Source organism: Macrosteles quadrilineatus, unplaced genomic scaffold (assembly GCF_028750875.1).
Source record: "Macrosteles quadrilineatus isolate MER2022 unplaced genomic scaffold, UCM_ALF_1.0 Scaffold_73__1_contigs__length_606889, whole genome shotgun sequence".
In the NCBI taxonomy this organism is placed as follows: Eukaryota; Metazoa; Arthropoda; class Insecta; order Hemiptera; family Cicadellidae; genus Macrosteles; species Macrosteles quadrilineatus.
Genome location: NW_026542666.1, coordinates 354179 through 372115, shown reverse-complemented (window position 1 = coordinate 372115; position 17937 = coordinate 354179). Strand labels below are relative to the sequence as shown.

Sequence of the window (17937 nt, the reverse complement as noted above, 5' to 3'; positions counted from 1 at the left end):
ATCACTATACTTCCTGTTGGTACACTTTCTCTGGGTTCAAAACTTAAATCCTTTTGTTGTTGGACAGTCTATAACATGTCGAGGTAAGGTCACTAATTATTTCCAGTTTCCACATAATTCTTACAGGTTCGATAGTGTTCATAATGCTGTAGCCTTGTTTATAAGTTGTGTAGCTGAGTGTTAAACACTAAACCGTCAATCCTGAGAAAGGGGGGGGGGGGTGTTTCACGACGTCCGATATAAAATATTTGACTGCTCTTGGTGTGTTGCTGTCAGGTGGCTGTGAATGGTCAGCACTACCTCTCCTACAAACACAGAGTACCTTTTAAGGATATCTCCAAAATACAGATCCTCGGACATATAACTCTGGACAACGTCATCTTCCAGACCTCTCCTGAGTACCCTTCCCCTCTGTCGCAGGTGGGTAGATTTGCCGTGTGTAGATAATTGATCAAATTGAAGTACCATGTCTAATATCATGTATGTTGCAGTGAAGTTTGCAATGGTGCACCACTTATAATGTTTTTGTATAATGTAGTAAGTTAGTAAAAAAAAATTTAATTGACACCATTATATGTACACATGTATTAAAAATTAATAAAGCTATTTTGAGTCTTGAATCTTGAATCTGAGTACGAATCTGCCTGTTGCCAAAGCGAAATTTGAACCGGAAGTGTAGTATCCAAGATGACGTCCAGACCCTGTTTGCTCCATATCTCTCTTGGTAGTTGGCCTATAATAATGGTTTAAACATCTGATTAGGGGTTTTCTGGGATGCCAAACACATTGCAACACTCAAAATTTACTTACATCAACTTTTGGGGCATATGTTCCAAGATAGGGTTATTACCAATCTAAATCGTCTTTGGTACTTAATTTTATATAATATGCAGTCATTTCAACATTATTACGAGTCATATTGGATTTATGCAAATATAAATTGTTATTCCATACGGCATTATCACTGCGTAAAAATATGTATAAGTAAATATGATACTTGTAAGTAAATATGATATGATAGCATTTAATGACACAGACAAAAATTGTAAATACTTTTTTACCTGTACTTTAATTTGATTACAGCATAGTAAAACATCCTGTCCTGATTAAATTCTTTACTTTTGTGCGTACTGTGTACCTATGAATGTTGTTAACACATTAGATTGCTTATATCTCAGTGTATCGCAGAAAAGACAAGAGCACTTTTGTTAATGAAAATGTTAACCGGAATAAAGTTTGCAATGGTGCACTACTATCCAGTGTGTGAAGTAGCTTTCAATATTACCTTAGGGCTATGCATCGTAGATCTATATAGTGTTATATAGTCAATGCCACAGCACAGCTGACGGTCTATAGTTTATTATTTTTGTCTAAGGTTCAGGCTAAGAAAAAGAGTATTTTTATCTGTTCTAAAACAATAAATCTTAATCAGATTTTTATTTGATCAAATACATTTGTATTTCAGGCAAAACCTGTGGAAGGAGGGCAGACAGATGTTGAAAGCGACACATCATGTTGGAACATCATGCTGGAGCCCAAGGTAATATGCTGATCGACTCCCAAAGTGGTGGAGACATCTTCATCGTTTTCCACAATCACTGCGTAGTTGTGAGTGACGTGAATATTTTCCTTGGTCACGTATACATCATCTCTGTCTTCCGCGGTCCCGACAAAATCCGGAATACCGCTCAGTGGAAACGAAAACATAATCATCTTCTCCCGCAATGGAAACCAAATGCTCTTGCGTATGTGTGGACATCATCTTCTCTGGCATTCACGGAAACAATATTGCCGTCTTCAGCATTCCCAGAAAAATTCTGGTTATCTCCCGCAGTTGTGTAGATATCATTATCGTCTCTCGGGATCGTGGCAAAATTCTGATCATCATGAAATGGTTGTTGTCACCTGCGATCGTGGCAACACACAAATATTATAACAGTATCAATCATAAACATAAACAAATTACGTCACTGGCCTGAATGCCTATACTAACAGATCAGAAGGTATGACAGTTCCTTTTAAATATTAATAATACCCCTGGAGCAGCAAACCTGCAGACTAAGCCAATTTAAATTTGTCTTTTTTGATTTTTACAAAAATATACAAGACCATATTTATTTTCCTTTAAATTACATTAGAGTTATCGAGTGCTTAGTTGCAAAATTTGTACCAGACAAGAAAGCGAGCTAATAAAAACGTTTTAAGAGGATATTGGTCTTACCGTGTCAATATCTACTTCCCTATAGAGCAATTTGCTAAAATCATGTTTATTTTCGGACCCATCATTTGTTTATATTTATATGATCCACTCTGCTTTCTGTTCTAATATTCTTGCAGCAACAGCAATAATTTTTGATTGGATGATCTTCATAGATACATTGGGTATTGGTATAGACTTTTGATGATTGATTCTCGATACCGATACCAATGTCCAAGTATTGATGATATCGAAAATCGGGATTCAGAATCGACACATCCCTAGTTAATATGTTGTATATCTTAATTTTTGTCATTGTATACTAAAGCAACCAACATGTTACACCCATTGACGAAGATATAAAAAAAATATCTTCAGTAATATTTTTTTAGGTTACCCCTATGTCTTTTTATGTTGTAGTAGGACCTCAATAAATTCAAACAATTGGCATGTTCAGTGATGTTATCTTGAAAATAAATACTAGTATATAATAGGTTACGTACCTTGGTCCGTCTTCAGTCTTATTTTAGTCAATGGATGACTAGTTTCGGGTACAAAGACCCATTGTCAAATCCTTTTCAAAACATCATGTAGAAGCTGGTCAAAAATCCGACGGAAGTCTTCATCATTATATAAATACAGGTTAACACATAAAGTATGTGGCCGGCCTATCAATCGTCTTATATGTTTCGTAACTTGTGTTTTTTAAATAATAAACTTTAATGATGAAGACTTCCGTCGGATTTTTGACCAGCTTCTACATGATGTTTTGAAAAGGATTTGACAATGGGTCTTTGTACCCGAAACTAGTCATCCATTGACTAAAATAAGACTGAAGACGGACCAAGGTACGTAACCTATTATATACTAGTACTGTATTTATTTTCAAGATAACATCACTGAACATGCCAATTGTTTGAATTTATTGAGGTCCTACTACAACATAATACCCCCGCCGCAGCAAACCTGCAGACTAAGCGAATTTCCATTTGACTGATTGGATTTACACTGAAATGTCTACTTAAAAATATAACATTTATTCTCTATTTAAATAGAATTAGTTTAACTAGTACTTAGGTTTGCTGCATCAGGGAGAGTAAAACTGTTTTTTTTTTGTAAAACGTTAATAGTTAGTAAGAAATAAAAACATTTTCCAAATTTGATCAACATATGTTCATAAACAAGCAAACTACAACAATTTACTTATTCTCCATAAGAATAACATGGGAATTTTAAATTTACAATTTTTGGGAATTTTCTCCGTAACCATTAGGCGCATAATAACGCTTCAATATACCTACTTAATTATTTATATACTTAATATACTTATATATAATTATATAATTATTATTATACTTTATATAATTATTATATACTTAATCATTTTTTTAAGCTCTACAAAATGGTTTGGAAAGAAATTGCTAAATTTTATGTTTTTTGGGTCAAAAATGGGAAAAAACCTATTTTTATCCCATAAAACCCCCCGTAAACCCCCGTTCCCATGGTCCGATCATGCTGGATCGCGAACTCGTTCGAATAAACGTAGGTTTACACGTTTGTACCAAATTTCATCAAAATCGGATCATTTTTCCTTGAGTTATCGTGCTAACGGACACATATATATATACAGGGTGGTCGCGAATAAGCGTTAAACTTTTTATTGGGTATAAGAGGAGCATAAATGGAACTCGTAAACGTGGTTTAGAAAAATATATCTCATACACACCCCGAGAGATGAGTTGTTTTAAGTTTTTTGGAAAAAAATTGACATAATTGCAAAAATGTTGCATTTTTCGGGTTATTTTAAAACTTTTATCAACATTTAACAGTACCATCGCGTTCTCCACAAAATTTTGTATAAAAATACATGTACTTCAACTTGCCTAAATCTGCATAGCTACTTATTAAATTGAATAGAAATAAAATTTGTGTTTTTCAAAAAAATATTAAAACATAAGTAAACATAAAACTTGTTTAAAAAAGGTTTTAAAGAGCAGCAAATACTTTAAAAAACTGGTCCATAATCTAAGCTTTCAAACAATACCATAAAACGTAATATTTGATTCGGATAAATGTCCGCTATTCAAGTTTGAATGGCGTAAAACACAATTTATCCAAAACATGTTTCACTACTGTCGCGTCGTAATAATGGTTTTTAGATCATTTAAAAAAGCACCATCCTAAAGGATTTTGAAATAAACTTTTTAGCAATACTTTCAAAACTGGAGTAATTAACTCAGCTATAAGGCCAATCTTATACCGATTCAAGTAAGATATGTATGATATGAAATTAAATATTAATAACAATTCATTTCGTAGTAGAGTAATTTGTTTGGCTCATCTTATGCTATGGCTCATCTTGCCCCTGCTCTTCTGCACTTCTGCTGCTCCAATGATCCTGTTCAAAAGTTCTTACCCCAATCTTCTAAATCCCCAAACAAACAAAAAATCCATAGGGATAAGATCCGGAGATCTGGCATGCCAAGAAACAGTGCCTCCACGTCCGATCCAAGTGGGAAGTTGAAGTGAAGCCATTCTCTCACTTGATTTGTTAAGTGAGGCGGATCGTTTATTTTAATCCATTATTTTATCTTTTTATTTTTCCATATTTTGTGGCTAACTTTTATTTTTTAATTTAAATGTTATCAACTGTCTGTACAAGCTATCCAAAATGTTGAACATTTTCATTACCTGAAACTAAATAATTTGTCTCATGTGTTCAATTTAATCCTCAACTACTGTAATATTTCCACTTTACCATATTTTAAGGCTATTTTATTTACTAAGTTGATGTATATCAAATATCTGTATCTTGTTTTTTAAGGTTTAATAGGGCACAGCCTTGTCGTTTTAGTGAAGTATGCAGTAGTGTAAATAAGAGAAAGTGACTAAGTATTTTTTAGTTTCATATCATGGCTGCACTGTAAATAATAAAACAAATTTCTCTACTACTAAATGGATTATTATTAATTTTTATGTCATTAATTTTCATATCATACATATCTTACTAGAATTTGTATAAGATTGGCCTTATAACTGAGTTAATTGATCCAGTTTTAAAAGTATTGCCAAAAAGTTGAATTCAAAATCCTTTTAGATGGTGCTATTTTAAATAATCTAAAAACCATTATTACGACGCGACAGTAGTGAAAAATGTTTTGGATAAATTGTGTTTTACGCCATTCAAACTTGAATAGCTGACATTTATCTGAATCAAATATTACGTTTTATGGTATTGTTTGAAAGCTTAGATTATGGGCCAGTTTTTTAAAGTATTTGCTGCTCTTTAAAACCTTTTTTAAAAAAGTTTTATGTTTACTTATGTTTTAATATTTTTTTGAAAAACACAAATTTTTATTTCTATTCAATTTAATAAGTAGCTATGCAGATTTAGGCAAGTTGAAGTACATGTATTTTTATACAAAATTTTGTGGAGAACGCGATGGTACTGTTAAATGTTGATAAAAGTTTTAAAATAACCCGAAAAATGCAACATTTTTGCAATTATGTCAATTTTTTTCCAAAAAACTTAAAACAACTCATCTCTCGGGGTGTGTATGAGATATATTTTTTTAAACCACGTTTACGAGTTCCATTTGTGCTCCTCTTATACCCAATAAAAAGTTTATTGCTTATTCGCGACCACCCTGTATATATATTATATAAATATATAAATATATAAATATATAAATATATATATATATATATATATATATATATATGAATTTGAACGGATTGTGTTTTTGGCCTCTAGGGACCTCAAAATGAAAAAAAAAATCGGTCCCGCGTCCAGGTCTTACCATGAGTACTACGGTAATAGCTTATTCCCTATATGGGATATTCGCTAAAAAGACATAGGGGTAACCTAAAAAAATATTACTGAAGATATTTTTTTTATATCTTCAACAATGGGTACCCATATCTTCTTTGTACCCGAAACTAGTCATCCATTGACTAAAATAAGACTGAAGACAGACCAAGGTACGTAACCTATTATATATTCGAATATCAGTCTTGGTGGCAAAGATGTTTAAAAATAAATACTAGGAAATGGAACAGTAGCACTTAATGGGTTTTACGCTATCATTAATATTGTTAATGTTATATCGTGTTTAATAAAGTATTTGTTTTTAGGGTATATTTGCTGTATACAATCTGACGTCTCAACTGCAAGCTCACTCCTCTGTTATAGTTGAAGGGATGATGAATGATTATTCTGATAGGTAAGATGCACTTTTAAGCAGTAGATTTTATATTTATACAAAAGTCATATTTTCAAATCATCAGTTCTTATACACTTAAAAAGGTGAAATAATTAAGGATTTATTAGATTGTCTGAGAAGCTGAGTAGGTAGTGCTTGCCTTCAAATCTGAATGTCGCTGGTTTTATCCTCAGCAAAGACAATTCTGGACCCTGGTGCCTTTTAGTTACTTGGCTGTTAATTATTGATGCAAACTACAAGTAGGATAGTTACAAGATCGGTGTTTTATTTTCCTTTACAAAAAAATAAAACAAAAAAAAATGTTAATGCCATTCTTGCCGTGGCTTCTTTTAAATTTTTGTCTACTGTTAAGGCATGGTGCTTAAAACAATTTTCAATTTCACAAATGAATTAATCTTTATTTAGATCACTAGAGTACAGTTCGGCCAATTCCAAAGCTTTGCTTCTCAATTCCACAGGTTAAGTGTAAGAGAGGGCCATGTGGCCCTAACTTTGCCTGTTTAAATAAATAATTTTCATTTCATTTCCTGTAACTGAATTTTCTAAATAAAAATAAAATTTTTTTAAAAACAGTTTGAAAAAGCTTAAGAAACTAAAAAATTTAAAGCCAGTTTCTTTTCCCGGGGAAAGGCTCCTGGACCCCCTGGTAGATCTTGCCACCCCAGTTAAAAGTCTGAAATGACGTCCATGGGGGTGGGGCCCAAGTTTACATGTGCCTAGGGGTTGCTGAGATCATAATCCGCCATTGCATCCGGTCTATAATTTCTAGCATAGCTGTTTTAAATAAGTCCTCTAAACTTGATAGTCCAGGCAACAAAAGGCTATACATAGAGGGAAATAAGGCAGTGCCATCATAGACACCTATGACCGCTTCCAAGTCATAAATATCTCCCGTGGGTCACTTTACAGGGACATCATCATCGACACCCATGACCATGTTGAATTGTGAACATTTCCTGTGGGCTATTATTACGGGGAAATCATCATTGTCACCCACGATCAAGGAGAAATTGTGAACACTTACCCTAATCTAGGGGTATATTGACACCAGGACAAATTGTGAACATCTCTCACGGTCCGTAAACGGGGGACATATAATCATTGACACCTGTGACCGCGGCGATATCAGGACATCTCCTTAGGTCCGCATTTATAGAGAGAAATTATTATCTACACTTGACCACGGGGACATAATAGCAGCAAACTGATGGTTTAAAAAATTTGTTCTGAAAACATGTTTTTTTATCCTTTGCGGGCCCCTATTGCTTGTGATACATCTGGCACTGAACACACTGATGTAACACTTTCTGTAAATTATATAACACATAAGATGCTGATGAAGAAATTATTTTAGTCAATAGGTGACAAAGCACAAGTAGTCTGGCTGGCTATGTCTTAATATTGTGTTTGACTTTTCAATTTAATTGTTGAATATTCAACATTTCTTTGAAAATTGTTTACTCAATACCGTATGTCACAGTCAGCACGTAAACTAATTTATGCATTTATACCTCGTCGTGGTCATTTAAGACAATTATTTGACAAAATAAAAGTCTTACAAAAAAATGTTTGGAACAAAATTTATGACTAATCATCTGCACTTTTCTCGCTGAAAGTTTTCATCTGATCAAAAAATAAAAATATCCTCGCTCACTTACTTTTTCATGTTTACATTAAGCAACCTTTTTATATTCTCCTTTATTAAAAATTACCCATCTGCACAAACTAAATGGTATATATATCGTATTAAACATCAGTTCACACAGAATTTAAATATATAAATTTCATCCTGTAAATATTTTTATTACAATTTAGACAAACGTGCGAAGCGACAGGGAACGCACCACTTCAAATAGTCTCGCGAACATCCGAACCTCTCTTCCAGCAGGTGTGTGTGCAATGCGTGTACGTGTGTTATCGTTTCCTGCACGGACTGTACCCATTGTAACTTGGAGTTATGAAACTCGGTGTTATAAACACTTGGAATTATGAAACTTGAGCTTGTTATCCTTGCAAATCTGCACGCTTGGAGTTATGAAATTTCATATTTTAAAGTACTTGGTTTTATTTAACCTTTTTTTTCTAAGGGAGAGGAGGTAAAATGCTTTTACGCACACAGGTAGCCAGCCTGTAGTGTGAGACTCCTGAGCTTGTCAGACAACTCACTAAAAAACCCCCTCTACTCTTTTGGATACAGACTTGGGATTGTTTGTCACATTACTTCAGGTCAGGTCAACATGTGACTAAGCCCTCAGTGCTCGCGCCGTTTCTGGCATTCAATTTCTTTATGACCTAGACTGCATCTCGGTCAAGCTCTAGCTTCTTTGTGCGGAGAATATCCTGGACGAAATGTGACATACATGGTTTTATTTAACCTTGGGGTTATGAAACTTGGACTTATAATACAGGGGTGCCCATCCCCCCCTAGACTCATGACGCACCCCCCCCCCCCCAATTGAGCAACAGCTCCCCCCACCATAAATGAGGTACACAACAAATGAGAAACATTATTCCCCCGCCCAGCATTATTTGTTCAACTAAAAGAAGTTTTATAATTTTTTTAGATATTGAAAGTTCAAACCAAAACCAGTTAATCTATATAAATAAAGATTTAGTTTTGTCTGTACAGAATTATACATATTTTGGGTTTTTTTTACGTTTTATACATTGAAGAAGTTGAAACACGTTATCTTTCTATTCTAATCATGTGCTTCAATATATTATTTTGTAAATGGTGTATCCATTGGAATAAATAAATAAATAAACATATCTTATCTCAATTTATGTCCGTCTGTCACAGCCCAGAAGACATTATACGCAGCCTACTCTAAAGAAAACTAGAGTACAGATTATGATTCTAATGGTTTAATTGTATTCACAGGATTGGCGAGAGCGTGCTTAGCCATTAAAATATGGCCTCACCATTTTGGAAATAAAATAACGGACGATCAAAAACCCAATTTTGTGTGATTTTTTTAGTTTTTTTTTCTCCATGTTTACTACATACGTCATTTATGAAATACTAATAACCTGTTAAGAGAACACGTCATATATGAAATTACGAACAGCTGTTTGGATAAAGATTCCTTTTTGTAGCTGTCACTGATATGTTTACATAAATGTTGTTTACGAATACTGTGTAGGCCCTAACCATTTCCGATCACGTTTGTAACCATTTCCGATCTCGTTTGTAAGCAAATCCAAAACCAAGTGAGATTAATAACCGTGTGGCTTTGGATTATATAACGGGTTTGATTTATCACGGGTACTAATATGTAACTGTAAATTAAATTAAATAACTAGCCATTTTATATCCAGGTCGGGAACCGGAGATTCTGTGTGTATCAAGTTGTACTTGAATTTTGATTACCGGGAAAAGACCGTGAATCAGTGTTGTACAGGACTTGAAAACTTATCTTTCTATATAGGTAAATAAAATTAGAGTTTTATAAGTCACCTCAATTTAAAGAATTTTTTATTGCCAGAATGTCCATATAGCGTTCGTAACCTCTGCTTAACGAATTGTCAGCGTCTTTCTCTTTATATAACGACCCCCCCTCCCTCCCTTTGGAAGGATCACAGCTCCTTTGATGAAAATGAAATGGAATAAACAACGCTTGCGCCAATAACAATCGTCTGCGCCGTTTTACTCTTCTGTCTGCTGTGCGCTATGTTATAACAGATTTCAGATACAACAGCTGGGGAATGATGACGATATGGATATAATGCTTCGTAAACTGTGATTGAGTGATTAGTAACCATGGTAACTTTATAGTAAGGCTGTGATTGGGCCATAAGTAGGCCTAAATATGGCGACTTGTTGAATTTGTGTATGAATTGAAGAGAAACCTAATAGAAGATCAAAGAAAAAGAATAACAAGATTGTTCATGTTACATGCTTTTTTAAGAGTGTTTTTACTATCTCTAAATATAATTTTACACTTTTTTATTACTTACTAGCTGGCCCGACAGACGTCGTCCTGTCCTATTGTGGTTTTATGTCACATGCTCGTTCATTTTCAAGATGAGCTCGTTCGCATGGCTCAATCACGTCCTGGTTGAAGTTCGTTCGCTACGCTCACTCACCTTTAGGTTGGAGCTCGTTCGCTGCGCTCACTTGCCCTCAGGTTAGCTCGTTCGCTACGCTAACTCGTTTGTACAATTGAACCTAGATAAATGATTTGAAATGTACAATAAAAATGTTACTGCACAATAATAATGATTGTGCAATATTAAATTTCGTTTATAAAAATGCAAATCGTGACGATAATGGCTGCTTACAGCGTTTTAATGGGTTTGTTATCTGTTTTTATACTATATTGGATTAACTGTATTTTTCGACCCCCCTGCCTATTAACTCAGGTCTCAGGTAATCGAGTATCTACACAATAGTGTAAAGTATTGTAGTCTATGCTTCTTGATTGTATTTTAACGAGCTTTATGTCAACAAAGCGTTCTGTGCTGAGTCGCGGTGTAGCTGGACATGTCTGTACCACGCGTTATCTTTATCTATCACAGCAGTTGAGCCATTCCGTGCCCTCCCTCTTAGATCTCACGTCTTGCTAATCTTGAATAATAACTTCCTTAACGAATCCTATAAACCATCCTAAAATCCTATTTTAACTAATTGAATTCAATAATATATCTATTATCATTAATTAATCGACTTTCTATCTGGTGACTTCATAATATTTTTTTGATTGTCGTCACGTTGAACACTGTTGCAATTAACTTTAGCCCCCCCCCCCCATTAGAATTTTTTGCAACCCCCCCCCCCCAAGAATTTCAATGACGCAGTCCCCCCCCCTGTGGGCACCCCTGTATAATATCTCGGTTCAATTCAATTCAATTCAAATTCTCTTTATTCATTCACAGTACAAGTTTTTATACAATGAATAGCGTCAAATAAATATAAAGATGAATTATGCTTTACTTAATGCTAAAACAATCATTATCTTTTCAAAACAAATTTTAAGCTTAAGAAGAATAAACAAAACAAAATTAAATCAAATCATCTTTCTAACTATCATGTATGATTTCTCTTGAATTCCAAAATTCATCCAAAGAATACAAAGACAATGAAAGGAGATAATCTTTCAATCTTTTTTTAAAAACGTCAAAACTTTTTTCCTCTATTATAACTTTAGGTAAATTAAATAAGAATTTGATGCCAATGAAACTACATTTCTTCTCAAAAAACTTTAATTTATGTCGTTGAACCTGCCTAGTATGCCTTAATTTATAGTGTTGAATATTTGTACTATTAGTTTGGAGGTTTAATTTTTTTACATGTAATATAGTTTCATAAATATACAAGTCATAGACTGTCATAACACCTAATTTAGAAAAGAACGGTTTCATTGATTGGTGTTTATTTTTAATTTTGAAAATAATTCGGAGTGCTTTTTTTTGATGATGAAGAATTTTATCCAAATTTTTCTGGGTAGTTCCTCCATAAATTGCTATACCATAGGATATGTGAGAATTTATTAATGCAAAGTATATGGTTTTTAAAGTATCAATATCACACACCCTTGACATTTGTCGCAGGGCATATCTACCTTTTGACATTTTGTCAATTACATGCTCAACATGCTTATCCCAATTTAGGTTTTGATCCAATATCAATCCGAGAAATTTTGTATACTCCACTTGACTCAAGTTTGAATTATCAAGGTAAATATTCGGGTTCAATTTACATCTTGATTGTTTTGTGGAGAATGATATAAAATTTGATTTACTGTAATTTATTAGGAGATTTTTGCTACTTGAGAAATCATTAATTGATAAAAGATTTAGAAAAGATTTTAGTTCGACTTCCTCTTGGGAATTGCCTGTAACTGTGATGTTGGTGTCATCAGCATAAAGACACACTGGACTTCCTCCATCGACAGCTAGTGGGAACCCCCTCATATAACAAAGAAATAAAAGAGGGCCCAAAATAGATCCCTGGGGGACACCATATTTAATATTTTTGTATTCAGAGTAAATATTTTGAGTATAAGAGTATTTATTATTTGGGTGGCAGAAATTATGCTGTATTTGGACACATTGTTGCCTTCCTTGCAAGTATGAACTGAACCACTTAAGCTCTTTATTATTTATATTTAAGCCGTAAAGAATTTCTATCAATTTCTTATGTGAAACAGAGTCAAATGCTTTTGAAAAGTCGAGAAAAATTCCAATTACCTTCTCATTTCTGTCAATGGAGTCAATTATTGATTCAATAAAATCAATACCTGCAGTTATCGTAGATTTTCCCTGTCGGAAGCCATGTTGCTCGGGATCCAACAAATTGTTTGATTCAAGGAAGGTTAAAAGCTGGTTATATACTACTTTTTCATAAATTTTTGAAAACACAGGCAATAACGAGATTGGTCTATAACTTGTGGGATCATATTCATCCCCCTTTTTATAGACTGGTACTATTTTGGCAACTTTTAATTTATGAGGAAAGATACGGCAAATTAAAGAGGAATTTATGATATGAGTTAATGGTTTTGATATAAGAGGAAAAGCATGTTTAACAATGGTAACTGGTATGTCATCCATCCCTGTTGAGAATTTATTATCTAATGACTTAACTATCTTTTCTATTAGCCTTTCATCAACTTCTCTAAATTTGAAGCTGCAGGTTGGTTGGGGTGGTTTTCTAAGGTTAGATTCAATACTTATAGTATTTTTATTAATGTTTGGAAGAACAAGGTCATCAACCACATTAATAAAAAAGTTGTTCAGAATATTACCTACGTAAGTTGGGTTTGATTCAATTTTGTCGTTGAACAAAATTTTCAAATTTTTACCAGGCTTTGTCTTAGTATTTACTTCAGAATTAATAATTTTCCAAATTGATTTCGATTTATTTGTGGATTTTGTTATTTTGTCATTGAAGTATTGTTTTTTATTGTCTATCATCAGAATTTTTAATTCTTTTTTTAATTGTTTGATTTTATTTTTTAGAGACTCAGATTTTAGTGTTCTATATTGTTTTTCTAAGTTCACTAAATTTTCTTTCTTCATTTTAATGTCATTGGAAATCCATGAATTAGAAGTAGTAGTTTTTTCTACTTGGAACATTTTAGGGAAACTAGTTTCAAAGGCATGTACAAAGATCGAAATAAAAACATCATACTTAGTTTCTACAGTGGCTTGATATACTTCAGACCAATCTTCTTTAGCTAATAGTGTTAAAAATGAATTTATATTAGTCTCAGAAAAGCTCCTTCTAAACACTTTATTTATACTCTTAATTTTACTTTTTATTCCATATACCTCGAATAATTGGCCATCATGGTCAGAAATACATGTTAAAATACCATATGCTATGGTTTTTTTGCATTCAATATTAGTAATGATATTATCTATAGCAGTTTCTGATTCAGATGCTATTCTTGTTGGAAAGTCTACTTTATACTCCAAATTATGTGATTTTAAGATATTCCTAAATAAATAATATGTTTTATCTTTGTTTAGAACATTAGTAATAAAGTCTCCAGCTATGACAATATTTTTAAATCTACTACTCAATATGCTACACATCAAATCAAATTTTTCTAAAAATATCTCAGTTAGACAGTGAATTGGAGATCTATATAAACATACTAAAATAAAAGAAAATTGATTTTCAGTGATTAAAGATAAACAACACTCAAATTCTTTTTCCTCTATAAGATCCTGGATTGCTTTTATTTTTATACTTTTACTTTTAATAGCTTTGCTTACTAATATTAGCACCCCTCCTCCCATTGAATTTTTTCTTGAAAAGTAAGAGCATTTGTTATAGTTTACAATGTTAAGAGACATAATTTCTGATTCAACCATTTTATGTTCTGATAGTGCTACTAAATCTGGCTGAATTTCATCCAAATTTATCTTTAATATATTAAGGCGAGATGAGAGGTGTTGAACATTTTGATGCAGAATTTTCAGAGGTTGAGATTCAATGCGGTTTTTTTTTCTTTGTAATATCTGATTTATAATTATTATGGTTAGTTTTGTTTGTAGAAACATGATTGTAATATTTAGCAAGCTGCTTAAGATTATGATTTGCAAAAGAATAATCTTGATTATCAAGGACTTGATGTGTAACATTTACATTAATATCTGCAAAGTTATTTTTACATGCTGAAACATTTTCATTGTCGCTATTACTTAGTTTAAACTTAATGTTAAGGTTGGGGTGCACACTTCACTATCACTATAATGGCCATGATTTTTCACACTTTCACTAGACACATGTACTTCCTCCCTTCTGCTTGACATCTGCCGGTGGTTGGCGAGTGGGTTGGTGACCTCCTGTACATCCTGAGTGGTCTGTGGTGTTGGCATAGGCTGAGACGAGCTGGTCAGAGGTTGATTGGGACATAGAGGTTCAGGTGCTGCTTGGTCTTTTAGATATTTAGATAAAATGCTGAGCTTCAAGTTAGCATTAAACTCATCATACTCAAGACCATTCCAAAGAGAACGAGATGACTTTTGGTGATAAGTTACAATATCCACAGAGGCTCCAGTAAGATGGCAAAAGTTGATAATGTTAGATGTAAAGACTTCTATGGATATTTTATCACGAACACACCCCATGACAGAGCAAATCAATTTTTCAAAACCTCTTTGCTTGAAGTCGCTGATCAAGTCCTGGAATGCTGTGTTGTAGTCAGGAACTGTAGGTTTGCTGTTGTATTTATCCTTGGTGATAATTAATTTGTATCAATATTAATATAATTGTATCGGTATTAATTTGTATCAGTTTACTTGGAAATCTTTAAGCTTGGGGTTATGCAATTTTGTATTTTAAAGTACTTGGTTTCAGTTTAACAGAGTTATGAACCTCACCCATGGGTAACTCGACAAACCTCAGACTTGTACAACCTCTAGTTAAAAAAAGTGCCGAGTTAGTGAGAGGTTTTACTGTATTTAAAATAAAACCATTAGTAATAACAATTTGAACTGATATCAAAACAATTTTTTTCTCGGTTTCCTGCTCCTTGGCCATCCAGTCTTTCCAGGAATTTTGTAGTGGACTTCTTGGTTGCATCTCCTTGTACAGAAGACTATACAAAGAAAATGAAGAAGTTTGTTGGTATATCTAGCTTGAATACCATTTTTGAAGAAAAGCAGCCTGATATTGCATTCCACTTTAGTCCAAGGTTTTATGAGCCAGACTCTCAAAATATGACCAACATCACGGATTGTGACACCCGTCTAGGAGGCACTTATAGCCATTATAAAACAGCTCAAGAAAAGTTTCCGTTCCTTCGAGGTCAGCCTTTCTACCTCGAATTCTACATCACCGAAGACGAGTTTAAGGTTAGTCTCGATTGGTCAAAAGTAGCAAGCATTCTTAAAAATAAATTAATGGGTAAATTTTACAGTTAAATAGTAATAAGCATTGATTATTCTACTGTTTTCATTGTGAAAATGGTACAGTACTTCAAAAATATGTATTTATCAAAGTAGGAACAAAAGGTTTTGTGGTCTGTTGGATTAAATTAGTTGTATATACGCCAAACGGGTTTTCAAAGCAACATACTTGCTCCTTTAATACAGGCTTCTTGTTTGACCAACTTAGTGTACATACTTCCCATAGGTACACTATATCTTGGTTCAAAACTTATCTTTTGTTGCTGGACAGTTTAATATGTAGAAGGTAGCGTAACTTATTATTTCCAGATTCCTCAGTGGCGGTTCCAAGGGGGCATGTTATAGGGGCTGACCCCCCTCCCTACCCTGAATTTATTTTTTGGTTTTCAGATTGGACTGTGGAAAACTAAAACTAAACATACATTTTGTCATAAAAATTCATCGAGGGTTTTAGACACAGTACAAGACATTGAAAATGGCTTTAAAATAGCAAATTTTCAAGAAGAGGACCCCCAACCCAAACCCCCCTCCTAGTCTCCGACACTCCCTTTTAGCCTCCCCCTTGACAAGGTCCTAGAACTGCCACTGAGTTTCCACATTCCTTAAAGCTCCATCCATAGTATTATATATTTGTGCAGCAGGGTATTTGGGATTTTTTTTTTGCCTTAAGGCCAATTTTTTATGTTTAATGTTTCTGGAAACCATACAAACATTTAATAAGAAAGTGCAATAATTTTTGCTATACAATAAAGTACGTAGGCTTTACAAATATGCTAGTAAAACATTTAATTTGTTATATTTAATAATAATAAATTAATTTAACCAATGGGCCCATTTACCCCAAGAAAAAGGGGTAACTGAACCACCATGCATTGGTATGTCACACTTGTATTTGGGGCAAGTGGACACTGGACACACATGTATACGAGTTTTATAAAAAAAAAAAACTACAAACATTAAATTAAATTTTATTTTATTAATTTTATTGAAGATGTAAGTCGACCCTGTACACCCAAACACACGCACACTTGGGCCAAATAAAAAAAAAACTGATGTCAACACAGATGTGAACACAATTTAGATATTTTTCTTCTTCGGAACTTAATTCCAGGTCAGAGTCACTGTCTTGTACATAGAACGTTTCACTTTTGTCAGTTAACATATGGGTATTCATGTTTTTTCCTTTTTTTGCCTTCTTTGTTAGAGGATCAATTTTATTTACAGTTTTTAAATTTACCTACTTTGCCTCTTGATTCTACAGAAGCCCAGAAGTACAGTTAGTAGTTAGTAGTTTTTAGTAGCAGCAGACAAGAAATACTGGACCCTACTGCCACCCTTGCCATCTTTGGTTGTGATTCTTGTTTTGCTTCTTGATTGAGTTTTTTTTTCTTTTTGCCATTTCTTCTTTTTCTTTCTCTTCTTCCTCTTTAAATCACCAAATATTTCTGTGTAGTGATCATTTTACAGTTAGTTACGTTACAATGCTTTTTTGTTTTTTCTCAGACGTATCTGTTTTTTTTTTTTCTTCAATGAGTCTACCCATAGTTCCTCAAAACTCTTAGGATTATCACCAACAGGCATTGATGTACTTGCCACCTTAAGTTCTGCAGCATTGGCTTGGGCTGTTCCAGCTGGCACTGCCACTGATGGGGTAGTTTTTACGTCCACTTCTACTGCCACAGTCATGGTAGTTACCTCCACTATCTCTATTGGGGTAGTCGGTACTTTTGCTCCCACTGTTTTAGTTATACTTCACACAGTGTGTGTGTTTTAGTTATGTTTTAGTTATAGTTGGACAGGCTTCTTCTTCTGGTGCTGCATTAGGATTTGGGAGATTTTTTTATACATATCTTAACCGGTCTTCTTGAATATGCTTTACAACATTCACTGTCTGTTGGGTTCTCTCCTCATTTTAATAGATGCCTGTGGTCTTGAATCCATTCATAATGTATAATGAAGGCAAATCTTTGGCTAAGTTTATTATATGAGCCACAAACTCAGTTTTAGGTATTTTCTTACGTGGATTGGCTATCTACCACTTGAACAGCTCCTTTGTTCCAGTTTGTTTTAAGGCCTTTAAAAACGGCGACGTCCAATGGCTACAAGACATGTGTAGTGTGTCAAGGGGCAACTTCATAATGGTCACTTGATTTTCAA

General features: G+C 33.7%; 1 protein-coding gene across 2 annotated transcripts in view; it reads left to right on the top strand.

Moving 5' to 3' along the window:
- LOC128981979 (mucin-2-like) overlaps nucleotides 1-17937 on the top strand; it is a 115739-nt gene that overhangs the window by 36262 nt on the left and 61540 nt on the right. For both annotated transcript variants that reach the window (XM_054401004.1, XM_054401003.1), the window contains exons 6-9: nucleotides 277-420; nucleotides 1466-1540; nucleotides 6332-6420; nucleotides 15417-15726. In XM_054401004.1, the coding sequence (XP_054256979.1) occupies nucleotides 277-420; nucleotides 1466-1540; nucleotides 6332-6420; nucleotides 15417-15726 (618 nt within the window). The remainder of the gene's footprint in view (nucleotides 1-276; nucleotides 421-1465; nucleotides 1541-6331; nucleotides 6421-15416; nucleotides 15727-17937) is intronic.